The sequence below is a fragment of the Myxine glutinosa genome, chromosome 10, assembly GCF_964187855.1.
Source record: "Myxine glutinosa chromosome 10, kmMyxGlut1.1, whole genome shotgun sequence".
Taxonomy (NCBI): domain Eukaryota; kingdom Metazoa; phylum Chordata; class Myxini; order Myxiniformes; family Myxinidae; genus Myxine; species Myxine glutinosa.
Genome location: NC_136270.1, coordinates 17274486 through 17293442, shown reverse-complemented (window position 1 = coordinate 17293442; position 18957 = coordinate 17274486). Strand labels below are relative to the sequence as shown.

The 18957-nt window shown below is 42.7% G+C and overlaps 1 protein-coding gene across 11 annotated transcripts in view; it reads left to right on the top strand.

Annotated features, from left to right (window-relative positions):
* Positions 1–1074: 1074 nt before the first annotated feature.
* NUTF2 (nuclear transport factor 2) overlaps positions 1075–18957 on the top strand; it is a 57911-nt gene continuing 40028 nt past the window's right edge. For 6 of the 11 annotated variants that reach the window (XM_078785383.1, XM_078785379.1, XM_078785385.1 and 3 more), the window contains exons 1-4: positions 1075–1361; positions 11542–11672; positions 14321–14392; positions 14472–14570. In XM_078785383.1, the coding sequence (XP_078641509.1) occupies positions 11574–11672; positions 14321–14392; positions 14472–14570 (270 nt within the window). In that variant the 5' untranslated portion in view covers positions 1075–1361; positions 11542–11573. Of the gene's footprint in view, positions 1362–3201; positions 3281–11541; positions 11673–14320; positions 14393–14471; positions 14571–17112; positions 17242–18957 lie in introns of those variants that run through there. The other 5 variants (XM_078785386.1, XM_078785387.1, XM_078785388.1 and 2 more) reach the window with 4 other exon arrangements.

Below are 18957 nucleotides of genomic sequence, written 5' to 3'. Positions count from 1 at the left end.
GGACAGAGACCGCATAACTCCTGGGTTCAACTTCGACACAATTTCATTACATAGATTTACAGTCGATCTATGGTCGGGTCTCAAGAACATTGGGTGTGTGTTCATTCAACAAGTTGCTTGTGGCGAGATCGCCAAGCAGTTTAAGCGTTCGAGCAAGCACTCCATTCAAAACCGTTAAGGAACGGCTGGCTTGGCAAGTGCTAGCTAGCTGCTTGGTAAATGAGCACACCTCCAACCCTTGTGGGGTATATAGATTACAGTAGATCTTCGCTCAGTTCTCTAAGTAAAACTTACCTCATGGATGTCGGTATTCCTCCAAATTTATTTGTTTAATGTTATAAACAGCATAAGCGACTGTTTGAAAAGCTAAACATATGTGTTTGTGGTTTATAATATTTTGCAAGCCCGGCTTGTAATATTTTACATATTTTACAAGCCCGGTTTATAATATCACACGCCGCTGTTACTGTTAGACTTCTGGTCTTGTTTTCAGTCGTTTACAACTAAGATATAAACATCCCGTATTAAACGTGAGTAACAATAATGAACGTAAACTGTATTTTTGATTTCAGGTACACTGTAACCACACTAACAAACGGTAATTTTGGAAGTCAGACCTAGCTACCCATTATTGATATTAAGCCCTTTGCGCCCCCAAATAGAGAAGTCAAACTACGCCTAATTGTCACCCTACGGAGTACTATGAACATTGCAGGGATCGCGAAGACCTGACCCACCTATGTATAAATTGCCCACGAAATGAGTGATCCTGAAGGCGCCATTTTCAGAATATTATTATTAGAGAGATTATTATTAGAATATTATTATTAGGGGATTAAAGTGTCAGATCTGCCGGAAATTATAAGTTTGTTGAACCAGAAGCAACCCTGACTCTGTAAAGCTGTGTTGAGATTCTTAAAAGAGAGCGGGAAATTCCAATTAAATTCTAGGGAAACCTAATGGTTCCTTGGGTATCATATTCAGGGCTTGTTGCGTGGCATATATAGAGCCTGCAGGCTCTGAAAACGCCATTAAACCCAATAATAAAAGAAGAAGATCCTTCATCCATAACGTGACATGTGGGCGGTGTATGAACACAACGGACTTTGGAAAACAAGTTTCTTTTTACTTCACCAACCGACGTTCTGTTTCTCCATATTATTAATCTTCTCCTTTTGAGTTATAAAAGAAAAAATCCTTCACGTTTTAAATCTCATTTTCAATTTTAAACGCTTGGTAATGTCGACGAACTCTATGGAATCAACCAATCAGGATTGGAGGGGTTTTTTTGCAAACACGATCGCGGTCGTGAGGAGGGAACACGTTAGCGCTCGTTTCTTTCGCGCACACCGGGCGAATAGGTAAGAACCTTACGGCGCGTTCGCCATCGCGGTTAATATTATAACCCGTCGCAGTTGTTTCTCTATCACACAGGCCTATGCACGCCGCTGCTAGGAATTAATTCCCTTTTGTTCCACCTATATTATCACCTGAGGAACGTCATTAGGAGCACACGCTGCACGCCAAAAAATGAGGTTTACCATTTCTTTTGCGCATCCTTTAGATTTAACAAAGATTTCTCAGTACAAATGCAACGATCTCCTCTTGGCTTGTCCGAAACGCTGATGAGCGGTTGCTTTTCGTGTAGGCCTCAAACTAATCGAGCTAGGCCGCGACATGCTCACTCTCAGCGATGTGCATTTACCGTAGTTGTAAGGAGTAACAATGTTAAAAGTAATAATTATAATTAGCAATGACGTACTAATGACGACGAACCGTAATTTGGTGACCAGGTGCTCATTGCCGTGTTGTGGACACGGGTCACGTGTGTGCGGTTGATTTATTTCTTTTACTGACAGTAACTCGTGTGATTCAAAACACAAAGTGCATTCCACCGAAGTGATCGTAGCTAAATGGTTCCTGATTGACCTTCGGCAACATGTCCAACTACTGTACGTGCTTCCAGGTACAGTGTGTTTAGGTGCCCCCATAACTTGCCAAAATAATCCCAAATGGACTTTGCCAGTTTGTTTCGTATGATGATTATGCTGATGTTTTGACCATCATCATGTACAACTCCCTATGCAGAACAGTTGGTTCTGGTGAAGCGGTTACTAGGGTTACAGTCCTGTGGTCGGGTCGCCACTCCAGACACAGGAAGTCAAGGCAGCAATTTGTAATTTGTTCAAGGTGCCGGTGATGGCTTGCCTACTCTTCACGAAGAACGCAGTGAGATCTTTAACGTCCACCAACTGATGCCGGCGGAGGGACGTTCAGTTTAAATAACCCCAAACTGACTTCTGCTCTTGCTCCTCCTCTGCCCCAATTGGTTCGTCTAGTCATGTGCTTGTGAAGGTTAACATCTCTCCGGCCATTCTCGGAGAACAGCGTTGGCGTCGGCGAGTCGGGCGGTTCACCGAGGCAAACTGGTAGGGACTGCAAGTAGCCATCGCACTTCAGGACTGGTCACCTATATATCTACCGCCCCCGATATCAATTCAGCCTGGGAATTCTTCCACAGAAACCTGCTCACCCTTATGCACAGATTCATCCCGTGTCGTCTTCAGTTATCTTACCCATCCGACCACTCATTGTACACTGAATCCTGTGGTGAGGAAAGCAACTTGCATTCTCTTCCTGGAAGGCAAATTCAACCGAAGGCAACCTCAGATCATTCCACTGGGAAAATGCTTTCTGGAATTCGACATTGCTGAGGAGAAGCTTCAGAGTGCTGAGTCTTCCATGACCACCAAAAGCATTAACGGTATCGCAGCCAGTACAGGCCTGCATTCCTAGCAGTACATCACATACACCATGCCCACCTGCTCTGGCGACTTTGCTGATATCAATAAACCAGGTGTGAGTTTTTGACCCACATTTGACAAACATGTTGCAACCCATATTATTCTGGAAAGTCAAACTTAGTATGATGACGTCTGTCTTCAGCAATAATAATAATAACTGAGGCTGTGTCAGCTGAGGCAGGCTTGGCATAAAGCAGAATGCAGAATGCAGAATGCAGGTATGAGCTTCTTCTTGTGAGGTTCTGAGGTCATTTGCAACAGCTACCTCATCGCATGTAATTCTGATGCACATATCTCCACAGGTCATGTACATCACTTTGTCACCGAGTAGCTGTCTCTTGAGGGTTTATTGCTGCTGTTCTGCAATTGACTTTGAGCTTTTTTGCTGGCCCCACAGGAAAGAAGACACATCCACCGCTGAATCTGTTGGTGAACCGGGTTCCCTTGGCTGACCCCATCATGGTTCTCTTAGCTTGGTATATATAAAAGATTATGTCAGCACGTTCACAGCCATCAGACACTCTTAACACTGTCATGAATAATTGATCAGATAGTTCATTGAAAATGGGATCTTCTGAACGAGATTCATCCCATCAATGACGCAAGCGGACAGTTGCGCAATATCTTCTGCAGGGGATACATTTCTCTCTAATTTTCTGGCTAATGCTGCTGCTTTAGCCTTTTCATTGTGCCACCCCACTTTGCAAGTTAGCATTGGGATTGCTGGACCAGAACTTGGCCCCAGTGGATGCTGGAGAACATTACTCATGCTCAGCTTTCTACTGGAGGTGATAAGTACCGTACCATGTGTCCATATAGTTTGTGATCAGTTTTGAGGACCATTTCCTTGTTTGACGACTTCTTGGTGATAAGTTTATTGATGCTGTCAAATCTCTTCAGTTGAATTCTTGGTAATCGTTTGAAGAAACCATGTTCACCTTTCTCTAGCCTGCTTTCTTGGAATGCCATGTACGCTTTGTCACATTTGTGTTGTGAGAAGATCATTGGCAACTTCTGATGGTACAGTGGCCTCTGTAGAAATGCTAATGAGTTCAGAAGGATCAATACAAAATGGATTTGTCCACTTGGTTTCCATCAGATAAACTCGAGACTGGACTGCTTTCTCGTCTTTGCGAATGCGAGAAACTGGGAGATCGACATGACTGAGTCCTGCACTGCCCACTTCAGTCATTTTGTAGAGTTGTTTCAAGAATTAACTTTGGTATTCAGCAGTTATCTAGCATATTTTTACTGCACAAGGGTTGGGGCTGAAACCTTTGGTGCCACCTGCAGTTTGTGTTTTCTTGTTGATGGTTACATACAGACTCTCCTCGAGTTAGGACGGGGTTACGTTCCGACAAGCAGGTCGTAAGTCGAAGTAGTCGTAAGTCGAATCACCCCTCATGGACTTATTATATATTACATATTTCCAAGTCCGTATTTCACCATAGCATCATTTGTTAAAAGTCATACAGCCTAAATCGCATAATCCAATCCAATCCATACACTGTACATTAAGTAAAATAAATAAAAGGGTTGAAATAAAAGACTTTATGACATTACAATGCGTTTTACTGTACAAAAAAAAGCTTACAAAAATACAGGTACATAATGAGGTATACAAATAATGTGGCACTGTAATAAGACGTGATGAAGTACCCGATAACATAAACACATATAAACACAAATCAGTCCTTTGAACAAGATGGCTTGAACCCGGCCACATTACCACCCAACAGCAACGTCAGTCGATCTTTGAAGGCCTTGAATCCGGGCATTGTCTTGGCTTCTTGATGGATGTACGTTCGCTCAGGCATCCTCTTCCAGAAGAGGCCAGTTTCGTCCACATTAAAGATTTGTTCTGTCAAGTATCCCTTGTTGATAATCAAGTTGTCGACTCACTTCTCGGCTGCGCCGACGTCTGCACTGGCATTCTCGAGCTGCACAATTAGGTCGATCGCCTTCCTCTTCTTTTTCTCCGATCCATCAGTGGATGCACTCTTCCTCTTGCTAGACATGATGATGGCAGTTCGGTACACACACACACACACACACACACACACACACACACACACCTCGTTTTTTCATTTCTGTTCCTAAAAATTCTATCTCTCTCTTTTATTCACATACACACACACACTTAATTAATTGTACAGTATCGGTTGTTCCAAAACTTAAATATAAATAATTGAAAGGATTGTTGTAAATGATGTTAATTTCACAACATCCCATATTCAACTTTATTTAAATTGCAAATCTCAAACATAGTTTCTCCACCTAAAGCAAGAACGTTAACCCGTAAGCAATTGACTAGTTTCCCGACTGCATGGATCATCAGCTGGGCACCGTTCTTCCTCGAGGTTTCGATCCTTTCAGCCCAGGACCTCTCCAAACGGTGGATCCACAACCTCGATCATGGATCCACATCAATAGATGGTACATCAGTAGATCCACAACCTCAGTTGTGTCCAGGCAGTCAGTCAACCCATCAATGCACCAACATATTGCATCGCACATTTGCTACAGGTCAATAGGTAAACTATATTTGAGGTTTTACATGTAATTAATTCTTTAGGTTCTTTTAACTTGTAACATCTAGCCGTTACTGTACAATTAATTATATTGTTTGTGGTTTTCATGCTTTGAAATGTAGTTGAACAAACATAAAATATCATATAAATGTAGTTTAACAAACACATTAAAATCACATCAACAAAGAATAAACATATAAATATATGAGAAACAGTATAGTGGATTTTCCACCAAAAGATAATGACAAATCAGTGGGAGAAGCCTCACCAAAAGAAATGTCAATCACACACACCTCGTTTTTTCATTTCTGTTCCTCACAAGTCTATCTCTCTCTTTTATTCACACACACCTCGTTTTTTCATTTCTGTTCCTCACAAGTCTATCTCTCTCTTTTATTCACACACACACACACACACACACACACACACACACACACACACACACACACACACACACACACACACACACACACACACACACGCGATGGAGTGTAAGGGATGTTGTCAACGCGAGGCACAAGGAGCAACGAAGATTTTTGCGACGGTTGTAAGTGCGAGTCGTAAGTCACCAACGTCGTAGCACGAGGAGAGTCTATATATATATATATATATATATATATATGTATATATATATATATATGTATATATATATATATATATATATATATATATATATATATATATATATATGTAAAAAGCCTGTCAAATATGACGGGTTGGAACAGTTTATTGGATGGTGCAGCCTCGTGAGCGTGCCAAACTCTGAAGCCTCGGCCTAGTGTCAGGTGTGCTTATATCTTCTTTATTTATGAGACATCATACAGATGTAAATGAACACTCGTTTTACTCTGCGTGCGTTGCACATCACGTGCAGCGAATTTCACCTCCATGCACCTTGTATTTATATAAAATATGCTTCTGTAATAAAATATGTTTAAATAGCCTGGTGTTTGGCTTAGCGGTTTGGGCGCAGGCTTGGGATCCCAGGATCCTGAGTTCGAATCCCGGTCGATCGTTGAATTAACGCCAGGGGGTTGACTCAGCCTGTCATCCTTCCGAGGTCGGCAATTTGAGTACCCGCTTACTGGGATGAATGATCCCGGTGTGTACCCCTATTTAAAATAGGTGCACCGTATCCCTGCGCATCGTAAGAGGCGACTAAGGGTTGGCGTCAGGAAGGGCGTCCGGCCATAAAAAAAAACGTTGCCTCAAACAGGGAACCATGATTGCCATGGGGCATTGCCATGGGCCCGCAAGGCTAACCCCCCCGCTCTAGCAGGGAAAAATGGCCTTAAAAACGATCATTCATTCATTCATATGCTTCTGTACACCACACTTAAGGCTCAGTTTGAAAGCCACCATCTACGACTCCAATAGAAGTCACGATTACCTTTTTATGGAATTTTTTTTTGAGTTTGTTTTATCCTCAAAAATAGACCATAGTGAACACACATTCATGTTAAAAGATTGGTCTTTAAGGGTTGAAATGTTGACTGGAAGGTTGAAACCTACCCTTGTGAAGGGGAGAGACATCTGGACAAACACACAAACTGACATTGTGTTTTATATGGTAGAGATGTATATATCTACATATACACCTCGACCCCAACATTCACAGGGGATAATCGTTACTAGAAAATGCCGCGAAGGTCGGAACCGTGGGGACATTGGTTCAATGTGAAAAGGAGGGATAGGTTCTGGGCATTTCGAAATCCGCGAATGTTGAGGAAAATCCCACAAATGTCGAGGCAAATTCATGGAAGTTGAGGAAAATTTGTGAATGTCGGGGTATTATTTCAGTGGGGAAAAAGGGAGACATCTAATTGCACAAATATATACAGTCGAGTGTTTGCATTCTGTGCAGTAACTCGCGCTCCCGTTTTGGCTCCTGTGGAAAACTGTGAATTTGCGGGACACATGGCAGCGAATGTCGAAGCAGGTTTTCAATTTATCAATCGCGAATACGGCGGGGTTCATGAATGTTGGGAACGCGAATGTCGGGGTCGAGGTGTATTGGTAAAAGGAGCTGTGGTTCTCCATCACACTTTATTCTAAAGGGTTTCTGCTGTCATTGAATAATAAATCTGATTTTGTAGAATAATAAAGATGGTACCGTTGGAAACGTAATAATTGATTTACTTGGAACAAACATTTTTTCATGGAATCACAAGCTTGCCTGCTTTGAAATCCTCTTTCCGATTTTGAAGATGGTGATGTGGTAATGGTTTCCTCATGCTGTGGTTCGAACAGAAACATTTATTGTACTACTAAAGCAGGAATACAGAACCCTTTCGAAGGACACGGAAAGAGCACACAAACTTATATATAGAGTAGTAATATTTTGTCGAAGCAATAGAAGAACCATACTATTAATTTGCAATTGGTTACTGGCTTTGACACGTATACAACTTTTTATTATGGACCCCATGGCATCAAAAAGCTACATTTATCAAACAAACAGTTTCAAATGGGGCACCTCACCACCATTAGAGCATTTAAATTGCATCAGATGCAGCAATAAATATGAATCGTTGCTCTCAACTTGCTGGCTCGATGACAGATAATGCAATTTGCATTTTTGTCGTCTCCACCCATAGACCTGTTTAGAATCAGGTGCGGGCACGGGCAACCTGCCAGTATATAATAATACATGGAAGGAGCGCACAAACAACAACACGATACCCCGTGCAGTGTTCAAGTTTTTTGAAAATCCCCGTGAACTACACATCCGCAAACTTAGGGGCTAATGGGGAAAATATGGTTAGGACTTCTCAACTTTAATTTTTTTTCCAAACTATACCTTTAATTAACATGTTTGTGCTGTTTGTTTTGATGAAAAAAAAAATTATTAAGAACATGAAGTAAATTATTATTATTTCATATGCGGCCTATGGTTGCTGCTTGCATCATTGCTGGGAGCACGGCCGAGCTGCTGATGCAGTGCCCCGTTTCCAGTAAGCTGGAACTCATTTTGCCCACCTCGATGGATGACAGGTTGAGTTAACCCACCTGTTGTTATTTAACAGCATGACAGGGGCTCAAATTCAAGACCATAAGTTATTAAGGCAGCCACCTTAACAGTTAAGCCACCACCAGGCTCATTTTCCTGTTTGAAGAACATAAAAAATAAAGTCCATTTTCTTGAGTTAAGATCGTGAAACTTACCTTTAATAATAATGACGATAAACTTGATCCAATAATGCGATGCTAATGATGGCTATGTTAAAGATGAGTTGGAGTTGATGGTGATTATGATTGGAGGTTTTGAGAGGGTTATTGTGTCAACGGTCCATGTTAATGAATTATCTATATAATAATAGCGTAAGGACTTGACTTTGTTATCCCTTTTACGCCGCACACAGTGACCCGATGCCCACGGCACTAATGGATTTACGATCTACAAACCGCGCTCTTTGTTTATCACATACAGACATACTCGAAAAATCTGAATTAGCCGACGTTGGGGCCCAAAAGTATCCGATTAACTGCCGATACGACGCCATCTTACGACGCCATCGTATTGGCGTCTGCTGGGTGAAGGCGAAGCGAGCCGTCCGCTGATTGGACAGTCGAGTGGTGTGAACATGGGTGGTGTGAACCAAATGGTCTTTTTATTCCCTTGAACATTTTAAATTAGGATATATAAGGAAACGTCTTTATCGTCACTTTAATAAAGTTAAATGGAGTGACGTTGCGATACTCGGGATGCGTTGCATAAATCCTCGTAACTCAGAGAGGTGTAGCAGGTGGCGAGACGTAACGAAGCTTAAAGATAAGCTGAAAACAGAGGAACGATATGTCAATCTCTTTCTACACCGAACGGAAATATAAGTATGAGAGCGGGAAGGCATGGCCTGAGCACTTCGAGCAGAGAGGACTGATTGGACTTAACTTAAAGAGAAAAAATTGGAGCGTAACGGAAGAAGAAGATCCCATGAGCGCTCCCCTATGCCATCCATTATGGTACACTCTATCCATACACCACATCCTCCCTTCCGTGGATGTTCCACGGGTTTCGGCTAGTCTATATAATAATAGTGTAAGGACTCGACTTTGTTATCCCTTTTACGCCGCACCCAGTGACCCGATGCCCATGGCACTAATGGATTTACGATCTACGAACCGCGCTCTTTGTTTATCACGTACAGCCATACTCGAAAAATCTGAATTAGCCGACGTTGGGGCCCAAAAGTATCCGATTAACTGCCGATACGACGCCATCTTACGACGCCATCGTATTGGCGTCTGCTGGGTGAAGGTGAAGCAAGCCGTCCGCTGATTGGACAGGCGAAGGCGAAAGCAAGCCGTCCACTGAGTGGACAATCCAGAGCATGCATTTGTGCCGGTGTTGGCGATCGTTTTTCATATACGCACTCTTCATTCTCATCTTTCTTCCTAACTCTTACTCGGACAAGCAAATCCCCTATGCCATCCATAATGGTACACTCTATCCATACACCACATCCTCCTTTCCGTGAATGTTCCATGGGTTTCAGCTAGTACGTGAATAAATCCCCATTAACATTGCATCGGCATCAGCATCGTACATAGCCATATTGGCGGGTTCTTCTTCACTTGATTATGCACACTCCCACAAGCCATGCCCTGTCATGCTATCTATTGATATATTTGCATGGTGTTTGGAAATATTATGAAGGCGATTTGCGTTGAACGGTCTTCAAGTATATAAATTCAATTTATATTTAAAAAGGCTTAAAGATGCATAAATTAATTAATTTCAGGTTTTACCTCCGTTTTCTCCAGCGGCTATTACATCACCCAATCTAACACATTACATTCGTTATTCATGCCTGCTGTTTGTGTCGTTTATGACGTCCTTAAGATATTGTTTCCTGTTTGGAATGATTTTCAATTTTGTTTGACTGCCAGACAGGCAGGCAGAGTAAAAAATATTATCTCACTCTTCTCTGCGCATGTGCGATGGACGAAACGGGAAAAGAGCCAACCCGTCTTCCTATTCATGTTTCGATTTGTGTTCAAAATATAACATTTGATTTACACAAGTTGTTACTCGATCATAAACTGATGATTATAAACTGTTAAGATGGACGGACAGACAGGCAGGAAGTAATTGCTTAACCCCGCTTCTCCCTTCACGTGCGCGGGGTAACAACAGCCGATCAAAGTTAACCTACATCTTACTGCGCCATGAGATCCCTGAGCACCGCTAACTCGGAGCTCGACAGGTAACGGTTTCAGTGCCCAATTACAGTTAACCTTTTGCTTTGCAACTAACATAGAAACTGCATGACCATTCTGATTCTGTAGCACATTCGATTCATATAGTAACGCACATTTTTACCGCACACGCTCGCACATTTTTTACCGCACACGCTCGCACATTTTTACCGCACACGCTCGCACATTTTTTACCGCACACGCTCGCACATTTTTACCGCACACGCTCGCACATTTTTACCGCACACACTCGCGCATTTTTACCGCACACGCTCGCACATTTTTACCGCACACACTCGCACATTTTTACCGCACACGCTCGCACATTTTTACCGCACACACTCGCACATTTTTACCGCACACACTCGCACATTTTTACCGCACACACTCGCACATTTTTACCGCACACACTCGCACATTTTTACCGCACACACTCGCACATTTTCACCGCACACGCTCGCACATTTTTACCGCACACGCTCGCACATTTTTACCGCACACGCTCGCACATTTTTACCGCACACGCTCGCACATTTTTACCGCACACGCTCGCACATTTTTACCGCACACGCTCGCACATTTTTACCGCACACACTCGCACATTTTTACCGCACACACTCGCAAAATACTGCAGTTACTTCATTTCATGTGACAGGAAAATGTCCGACTTGACAGTCAAATCCGGCTTGAATACGACTCGCCTCAGACGGAAGCGAAACTTTACGACCGATTTCTGTTAAAGAAGTATTTTGATCATCCCGGAATGTTTATGATCGATTCATTGGTTGTAGATAAAAAGTGATCAATCGACGATGAAATTTTGAATCGGGAGACTATCCGTTTTGTTAATTTATGTCCAGATTGCTGTCATTGTCGTTTGACATTTTATACCTCTTTACAAGTACTGTTTGGAGTTTGATAAGTATGGCTATACGTGCAGGATAATTGCCATGAATTTTGCCCATTTTGTAGCTGTCCCTTTCAAACAGATCAATTTCTGGTTACAGGTTGCCTTCAACTCCAACCTGAAGTACAAACCATGACTGCCAAACCCTTTTGGGAGCAGGTGGGAATAAGCTTTGTACAACACTATTATCATCAGTTCGACAGCGACCGCTCACTGCTTGGTGCCCTGTATGTAAGTATGACATGGGGTCCCATAACTGAGGGCATATTTGGCATCGATTAAACTTGTCTGCTGCGTTATCTCCTTTTAAATGGTACAAACAGTTTTCTCTAAACAAACAAACACAGTATTTGACCCTTAAAGTGAGTACTACACCTCCCCCCTCCCCCCCTGCCCCACCCCCCTGCCCCACCCCCCCTGCCCCACCCCCCCCCCCGCCCCACCCCCGCCCCACCCCCCTGCCCCACCCCCCGCCCCACCCCCTGCCCCACCCCCCCGCCCCACCCCTGCCCCGACTGCCCACCCCCCGCCCCACCCCCCGCCCCACCGACCCCCCTTGCCCCCCCTCTGCCCCACCCCCCTGCCCCCACCCGACCCGAGTTCACTCGCACTCAAGCACAGCACACAAGAAGTATCAAATGAGCTAAATAATGAATCTACGCAGGTGCCAAGTGTTTAGGAGCTGCTGATCCACAGGTGGGCAGCAGCTTCAGCCAATTGGAGGGCAGCATTCACTTCATTTGATATGAAGATAGGAAATCTTAAAACCAACTTTACAATTGCGTACTTATCTGAAACGAGACTCGTTAAGACAAGCGGATACTTTTTGGAGATAATTTCTATTTGAATGCAAGATCAAGGATTGTGGAAGAGTGAGGTGACTGATGTTTGTGGGTGGGGGTGGAAGGGTTTTGCAATATACTGACTGTCGCAGTTGCAATGTCACAGTTGGACTTGGCAAGCAAGAGCATGAAAGAACAGGTAAAGAGAGGAGGGATGGAAACAGTAATCTTTAAATAGGAGGGTAGGGTCGGTTAGGAAGAAGGGCTAATGGGTGTGGAAAGGATCATGGTTAGGGATGGGGGATGACTTGATATGGTGGTGCATTGCCTTGCCTGAAGCCAGTCTCCAAAGGCCGTTCCACAAATGGCAGAAAAGATTACTAATAAAGCGTAGGTATGCATTAGGCCTGCGTTTTGGGAGTTTAACCAGGAGGGGCTTAATGGAAGAATGTGTGTATCCTGGATGAGCTCGAGGGGTACGATGGCTGAGAGAGCAGGTTCTTTAAAATGTGTTGAAAAGATAAAGCAGCATACCACAAAGTCTTGGGTAATTAAAGAAAAGCAATAACTGTCTTTCATGTGAAAGCTGGTGTACCTTAGTCTGAAACACCCAAGGAATACCGGTGTCGCACAAATATGGTGCTTTGTATAAGGCGGCAATCATCTCAGTTAAGGTGGATGGAGGTTATGTTTTCACCCGTGTCTGTTTGTTTGTCTGTCTGTCAGCAAAATATCTCAAAAAGTTGTGGATGGATTCAGACGAAATTTGGTGGAGATGTTTGGTAAGTGACACAGACGAAATGATAAGATTTTGGGAAACATCCGGATCCGATCATTTTTACAGTGATTCTTCACCATTCAGAGAAAGGTTCAAAACCAATCAAAATTGTTGACATCTCAAAAACACGATGTCTCAAAAAGTTGTGGATGCATTCGGACGAAACTTGGTGGACAGTTTGGGTATGCGACAAAGAATAATTGATTCAATTTTGCTGAAGATTCAAATCCGGATCAGATTTTTTTTTTAGTGATTCTTCACACCATTGAGTGATATGGCTAAAATCGATACAAAGCACATTATCTCAAAAAGTTGTGGATGGCTTCAGATGAAATTTGGTGGACAGGTTGGGTGTGCGACAAGAACAAATCTATTCGATTTTGGTGAAGATCGGAATATGGATCCAGATACGAGAATTATTTAATTTTTTACATGATTCATCATTGAGTAAAAACCACCTTTAGAGGCCATTTTTCCCCGCAAGCGGGGGTTGGCCTTTTTCGGGAACCGTGGTAGTTGTTGTTTTTCGGTCCCCTTTTTGAAGCAAAATGATTCATCATTGAGTAATGGGGCCCAAAACGATATGTAGTATGATATTTCAAAAGGTTGTGGACTACTTATGATAAAACATGGCGGGTGAGTTGAGTAAGTGACAATAGCAAGCCGATTAGATTTGGGTTGATGTTGGATCCAGATCTGACCTATCAGTGTGATAAATATATATAAATAACCACCTTTAGAGGCCATTTTTCCCCGCAAAGCGGGGATTGGCCTTTTTCGGCAACCGTGGTTGTTGTTGTTTTTTGGTCCCCTTTTTGAAGCAATGTTTTACGGCCGGATGCCCTTCCTGACGCCAACCCTTTTTGCCGCCTTTAACGACAAACAGGGAATTACTAGTGAACTGGTACTCAATTAGCCGACCTCGGAAGGATGACAGGCTGAGTCAACCCCCCTGGCGTTAATTCAGCGATCGACCGGGATTCGAACCCAGGATCCTAGGATCCTAAGCCGGCACCCTAGCCGCTAGCCCAACACCAGGGTTTACGTCTACAAAACGTAAACTGTTCAGCCTGGTGAGGGTATGCTCTCTTCCAAGTGCCGTTTTAGTTCGGTAGATGTGAACATGTCGAAGAGGTTGTGCCGCATGGATTTGATTAATTTAGGAAAGAAAACATTCGTATTTCTAGTCTTGCGGCAGGATACCCAAATTTCTCTCATATAGTGGCTGCTAAAAATAATTCAACTTTAAAAAAAAATAGAGCAAATATGGTAGGAAAGTGTTGCTTTCCATTGTTGACATGTTTATTATTTGTTCGCAGCTTGACTCTTCATGCTTATCCTGGGAAGGTGAACAGTGTCGAGGAAAAGTGGCTATCGTTGAAAAACTGTTGGTGAGTTTTGGATGAATGCTGACGGACAATAGCTTGTTGAACTTGATCAGATGGTGAGTTCATTTTTCTTTCTGCTCAGAAACTACCGTTTCGGAAGATTGCTCACAGCATCACAGCGCAAGATCACCAGCCCACTCCCGATGGCTGCATTTTGAGTGTGGTTGTTGGTCAATTGAAGGTAATGTTTCAACATGGGAATAGGATGGGACTGAGTGTGCTCTGATGGGGTTTGTTTGTCTGATTTATTTAATATACTTATTTGTTTTTAAAGTTGGAGCTATTGCTTTTATACAGCATTTGACAATTAAAACAAGTATACATTCACTTCCTGTCATGACAGCTACAAGGACTTAGCCCAGGATCCCTGAAAATATCCAGGGTTTGTCTTTAAATCTCAACACTTCACTGACCATGTCACTTGCCCTTTGGGATTTGGGCCTTAGTTTTTGTATTTCATTCATTCATTTTGTGTGCAGTCTGTGGCTGCTGGTTTGTATCATTGGTGTGACTGCAGCTATGCCGCTGATACAGTGCCCCCTGTAGGTTAGGGCAGGAATTTGTAATTTATTCAGGGTGTTGGCGATAGCTTGCCTACTCTTTGTGAAGGACACCATGGGATAGTTAACATCCCCCATCTAATGCCGACAAACGGGATGCCCAGTTTAACGTTCATCTGAGGGAAGGCACACACTAATGAATCGACTTCCCTGCAAAACACCAGGATGACAGTGTATAGCTGGTGGTTGGGATTCAAACCCAGGGAAGACAGCTTAGAGGTGAGTGTGCATACCTCTAGGAGTCTAGGGCCTCGGCCATCCTGCCAGCCCATCTTATTGTGTTAAAATAGTACTGTCGCGACAGATGGTCTATTGGCACAGACCGCTATGCGCTTGAAATCCATGACCATTCGCGGATCCCGAAACGGCGTTTAGAATATTGTGTTCACTTAATACTGGAGTGATATTCCGAAAGAACAACAACCAAATGAACTGCAACATAGCAGAACTAGGACTCACTCGACTGAAAATTTAACTCAATTGCACGACAAAAGAACTGAAACCAATTGCCAAATTCAGGCAGTTGTTTTCAGTTCCCTCCGCCTTTTTGGGTGGTGCATCCCCGCTCATTGGCTGTTCGCATCTGTGAGCATGCCGGCTATTGGACCATCCAGTCGCACAAGGCGCTCCCAATAAAAAGGTCTTGCGACTCTCTTCGGGTCTCTGCAGCCGATCTCGCTGCCATGGTTTGCAGTCCACTGGCCAAACAGTTCATGCTGCCTCCTTTTAATGTGCAACGCGCTTTCTGTATGGCTTTGTACCCAAGTTCTCACCTGGCCTCGCCCAAAAATAGGTTTTTACACATTCATTCTTTTTTCTAGCTATCCTGTCCATAAATTACATATGATTCCTCCTCATCATGACGTTTAACAAGACGACTTACTCTGACATTTTCCCTGTTCACAGGAGTAAATCTATGCTTGTGAATCACATGGACCATACTATTCTTACAATAATCTAGCTATTGATCCCCCTTCAGCGTAACAGTACTTTATTTTCACAACTGGTAGAATTTTTATACTAATCTTCTTTTTTAGAGAACTCAGAATTGGTGCTGTCTAAAATGATTGCTCAATTTTAGCAGTTCTTCATGGAGAGGTCGGTATACAACAATAGTCATCAATATACCCTTTACAGAGAGTCGGCACTGCTAAAGCAGTCTTTTGGTGAGGGTTATGATGGGGAGTTTGCTCTTGACTTTTTGCCTTTCTAGCCGTCAGTCAGGGCAGGAATTTGGAATTGGTCCAGGGTGCTGGTGATGACCCACCTACTCTTTGCAAATGACACCGAAGGATTTTATTTTTATTAAGTCCACCTGCGAGCATTGCTGGCAGACGGGTCGCCCATTTTAACATCGATGCCGATGCGAGGGAAGGCACACATGCGAAACACCACGAGTTTATAACTCCGTTGGGATTCAACCCAGGCTAGACAGGTCATTTTCGCGTATGCATACCTCTATGTTATCCAACCAGCCCGAATACATTAACACAATTCAGACCAAAAATATGCATAAACAAAAATAACAATGAAAATCTCACTTGCCTTCAGATAACCTGTTAAGTTGTGTAATTGCCTTTCGCTCAATACAGTTTTGCTGTAAAAATAGAAACTACTCTCAGATTGCATAGTTCTCCTTTTTCTTTTTCTATTTTGTCATGGAATTTTAGGCACGACTGCCTTTTCATGGTTAGTACTTTAGTGCCAATCCCAAATTGGCCTATGGTTATTGAGAGCGAACAGCATAGTGAGGACTGGCACCACATCCATATTAGATTGGGTAGGCAAATTACTCTGTGAAGATCATTAATGAGCCAGTTGGGTTTTTACCAACATTCGGAAAGCAACATCGTACTTCTGAGACTCGCTTGGGTTCCATAAACGTAGAGTTTTAATCAACGATACCCCTGCCCTGAACAGCATTTGAACCAATCTCTCTTTAGGACGTTGGTTGCGTGTCCTCACCACTTAGGCCTTGCCACGAGGCCACCATCATACACACATTTGATTTTCACTGCTTGTGCATCCTCAGAGCCCGTATAAACACATAGCGTGCTTGACATACTACCATTTTCCCTTCGTTTCTCCGCTGTTCTAGTTGCAAGCTCTCGTTTCCCCGTGCCTTTCCCCGTCGCACGGTCATTTTGTTTCCTCCTGCTGTAGGCAGACGAAGACCAGATCTTAGGGTTCCACCAAACCTTCCTGCTGAAGAACCTCAGTGATGTTTGGGTGTGCACCAATGACGTTTTCAGACTAGCACTGCACAACTTCACATAGGGGGACTGCTTCTCTCTTCTCATCTCTTTTACTTCCTTCACCTGCCATGTAAGACTTGTGTTACCTCTTTCTGCTTTCCATGCATCCCTTGCGTTTTGGCTCACAATGCAAGATTGTGCTCAACAATGGACCTTTTGGACTTTTGCATGAATGGAAGTCATTGATCGAAGAGTTTTCTTCGCATTAACACTAGCTCATCAATATTGCATTTGCGAGAATCTTAATTGGTTCTTTAGTAACTTCCATTTGCGTTTTTTTTCTTTTAACCCATTGTTGAAAATGTTTCCAACCTCTCAATCATTTTCTGCCAAGTCATCCATTTTGGAATTCATTCTTTTTCTCACTTATTTTCCTACTAATTTGACAATTTCAGAAAGCAACAGCAGCTGAAGGCATACCTTGACGCTAGACCAATTAGTAACTGTGTTTGTGATCGCAATGATTATACCTGGCCAACGCCGCCAATTATGCCGGATCAGCTTCAGGTGTCCATTTTCCTGTACATTCCTACACAATGTGTGTATCATTGATGAAGTTATGTCAGCGTTTTAAATCGGTACTTTACATTTGTTGCCAAGCATGTAAACTATAGTATTCTAAAAAAGAATACTCTTGTATAAAGTCAGTGCTTTCCAATCTTTACTGATACATCATTTATATACTAATTGTTTAGATCATTTTAACTGGGCGTGGTCATATTTTGGGCAGTAATCGGTAAAGTTTGGTTATCCAATTGATTTTTAAGATGGAAAAGTAAAACCATTTTATTGAAATATAAGGTTGTGGCACTGATGTTTATGAACTAATAGTTGAGATGCATTGTTTGGTGATTCATGCCTTTAATACAATGTAAGCATGCCACCGAAGAAAAAAAAAAATCAAATGTGCCACGCGAAATCATCTCAGAATGCAAACCCTGGCCATGTCCGTTTTTTACTCAAACTAAACTTGACAAAAACACCTAAAAAAAAAAAAGGTTGTTTTAGTATTATTGGTGTTCTCCGTATTCTCAAAATAATAGCTTGTTGAAAATTTGATGATAAAAGCTCAAATTGTTAAAAGAAAGTTATGGCCTGAACAGACACACTGAAGCTCAAATGGTAAATAAATAAACACGGAAATGATTACAAAACCCAGCCATCTTACACTGTGCAGCGGACGGACGGCCTAATAAGGCCTACTTGTATTTACTGTGACTTTTCCCTTTCACATTTTGACCTAATAATTAATTAGCCTTCTCCATATTCTCATAATTTGTTCAAAACATTTTTTGTTCAAAATTTGCCGATAAAAGCTCAAATGGTAAAACACACACGCACGCACGCACGTACGCACATACTTCAAATACCTTGGCTCATATACTAACACTGCCTATGACGTCAGCTGCCGCATTGGACAGGCGTGGGCAGCAGCAAACAAGCTTGAGAAAGTTTGGTGCGAAGTTTTGTTGTTTGGCTGCAACAAAACTACACTACTACGAAACTACAACCAACGTTTGGCGCAAAAGTTTGGCTGCAACGAAGCACCAAAATCCGGCTATGTAAAGCTACAGTTGAATCAATCTTACTGTATGGGTATGATTCGTGGACGCTGACTCGTAGCATGACACGTAAAATCGATTACTTTCACGGATCCCACCGGCAGTCCTCAAACCTGCAATAATTAATTCAACCGACACAGATTTAAAATGTACAAGAAAATGCTGGCTTTATTAAGAAATTGCCGGTCACA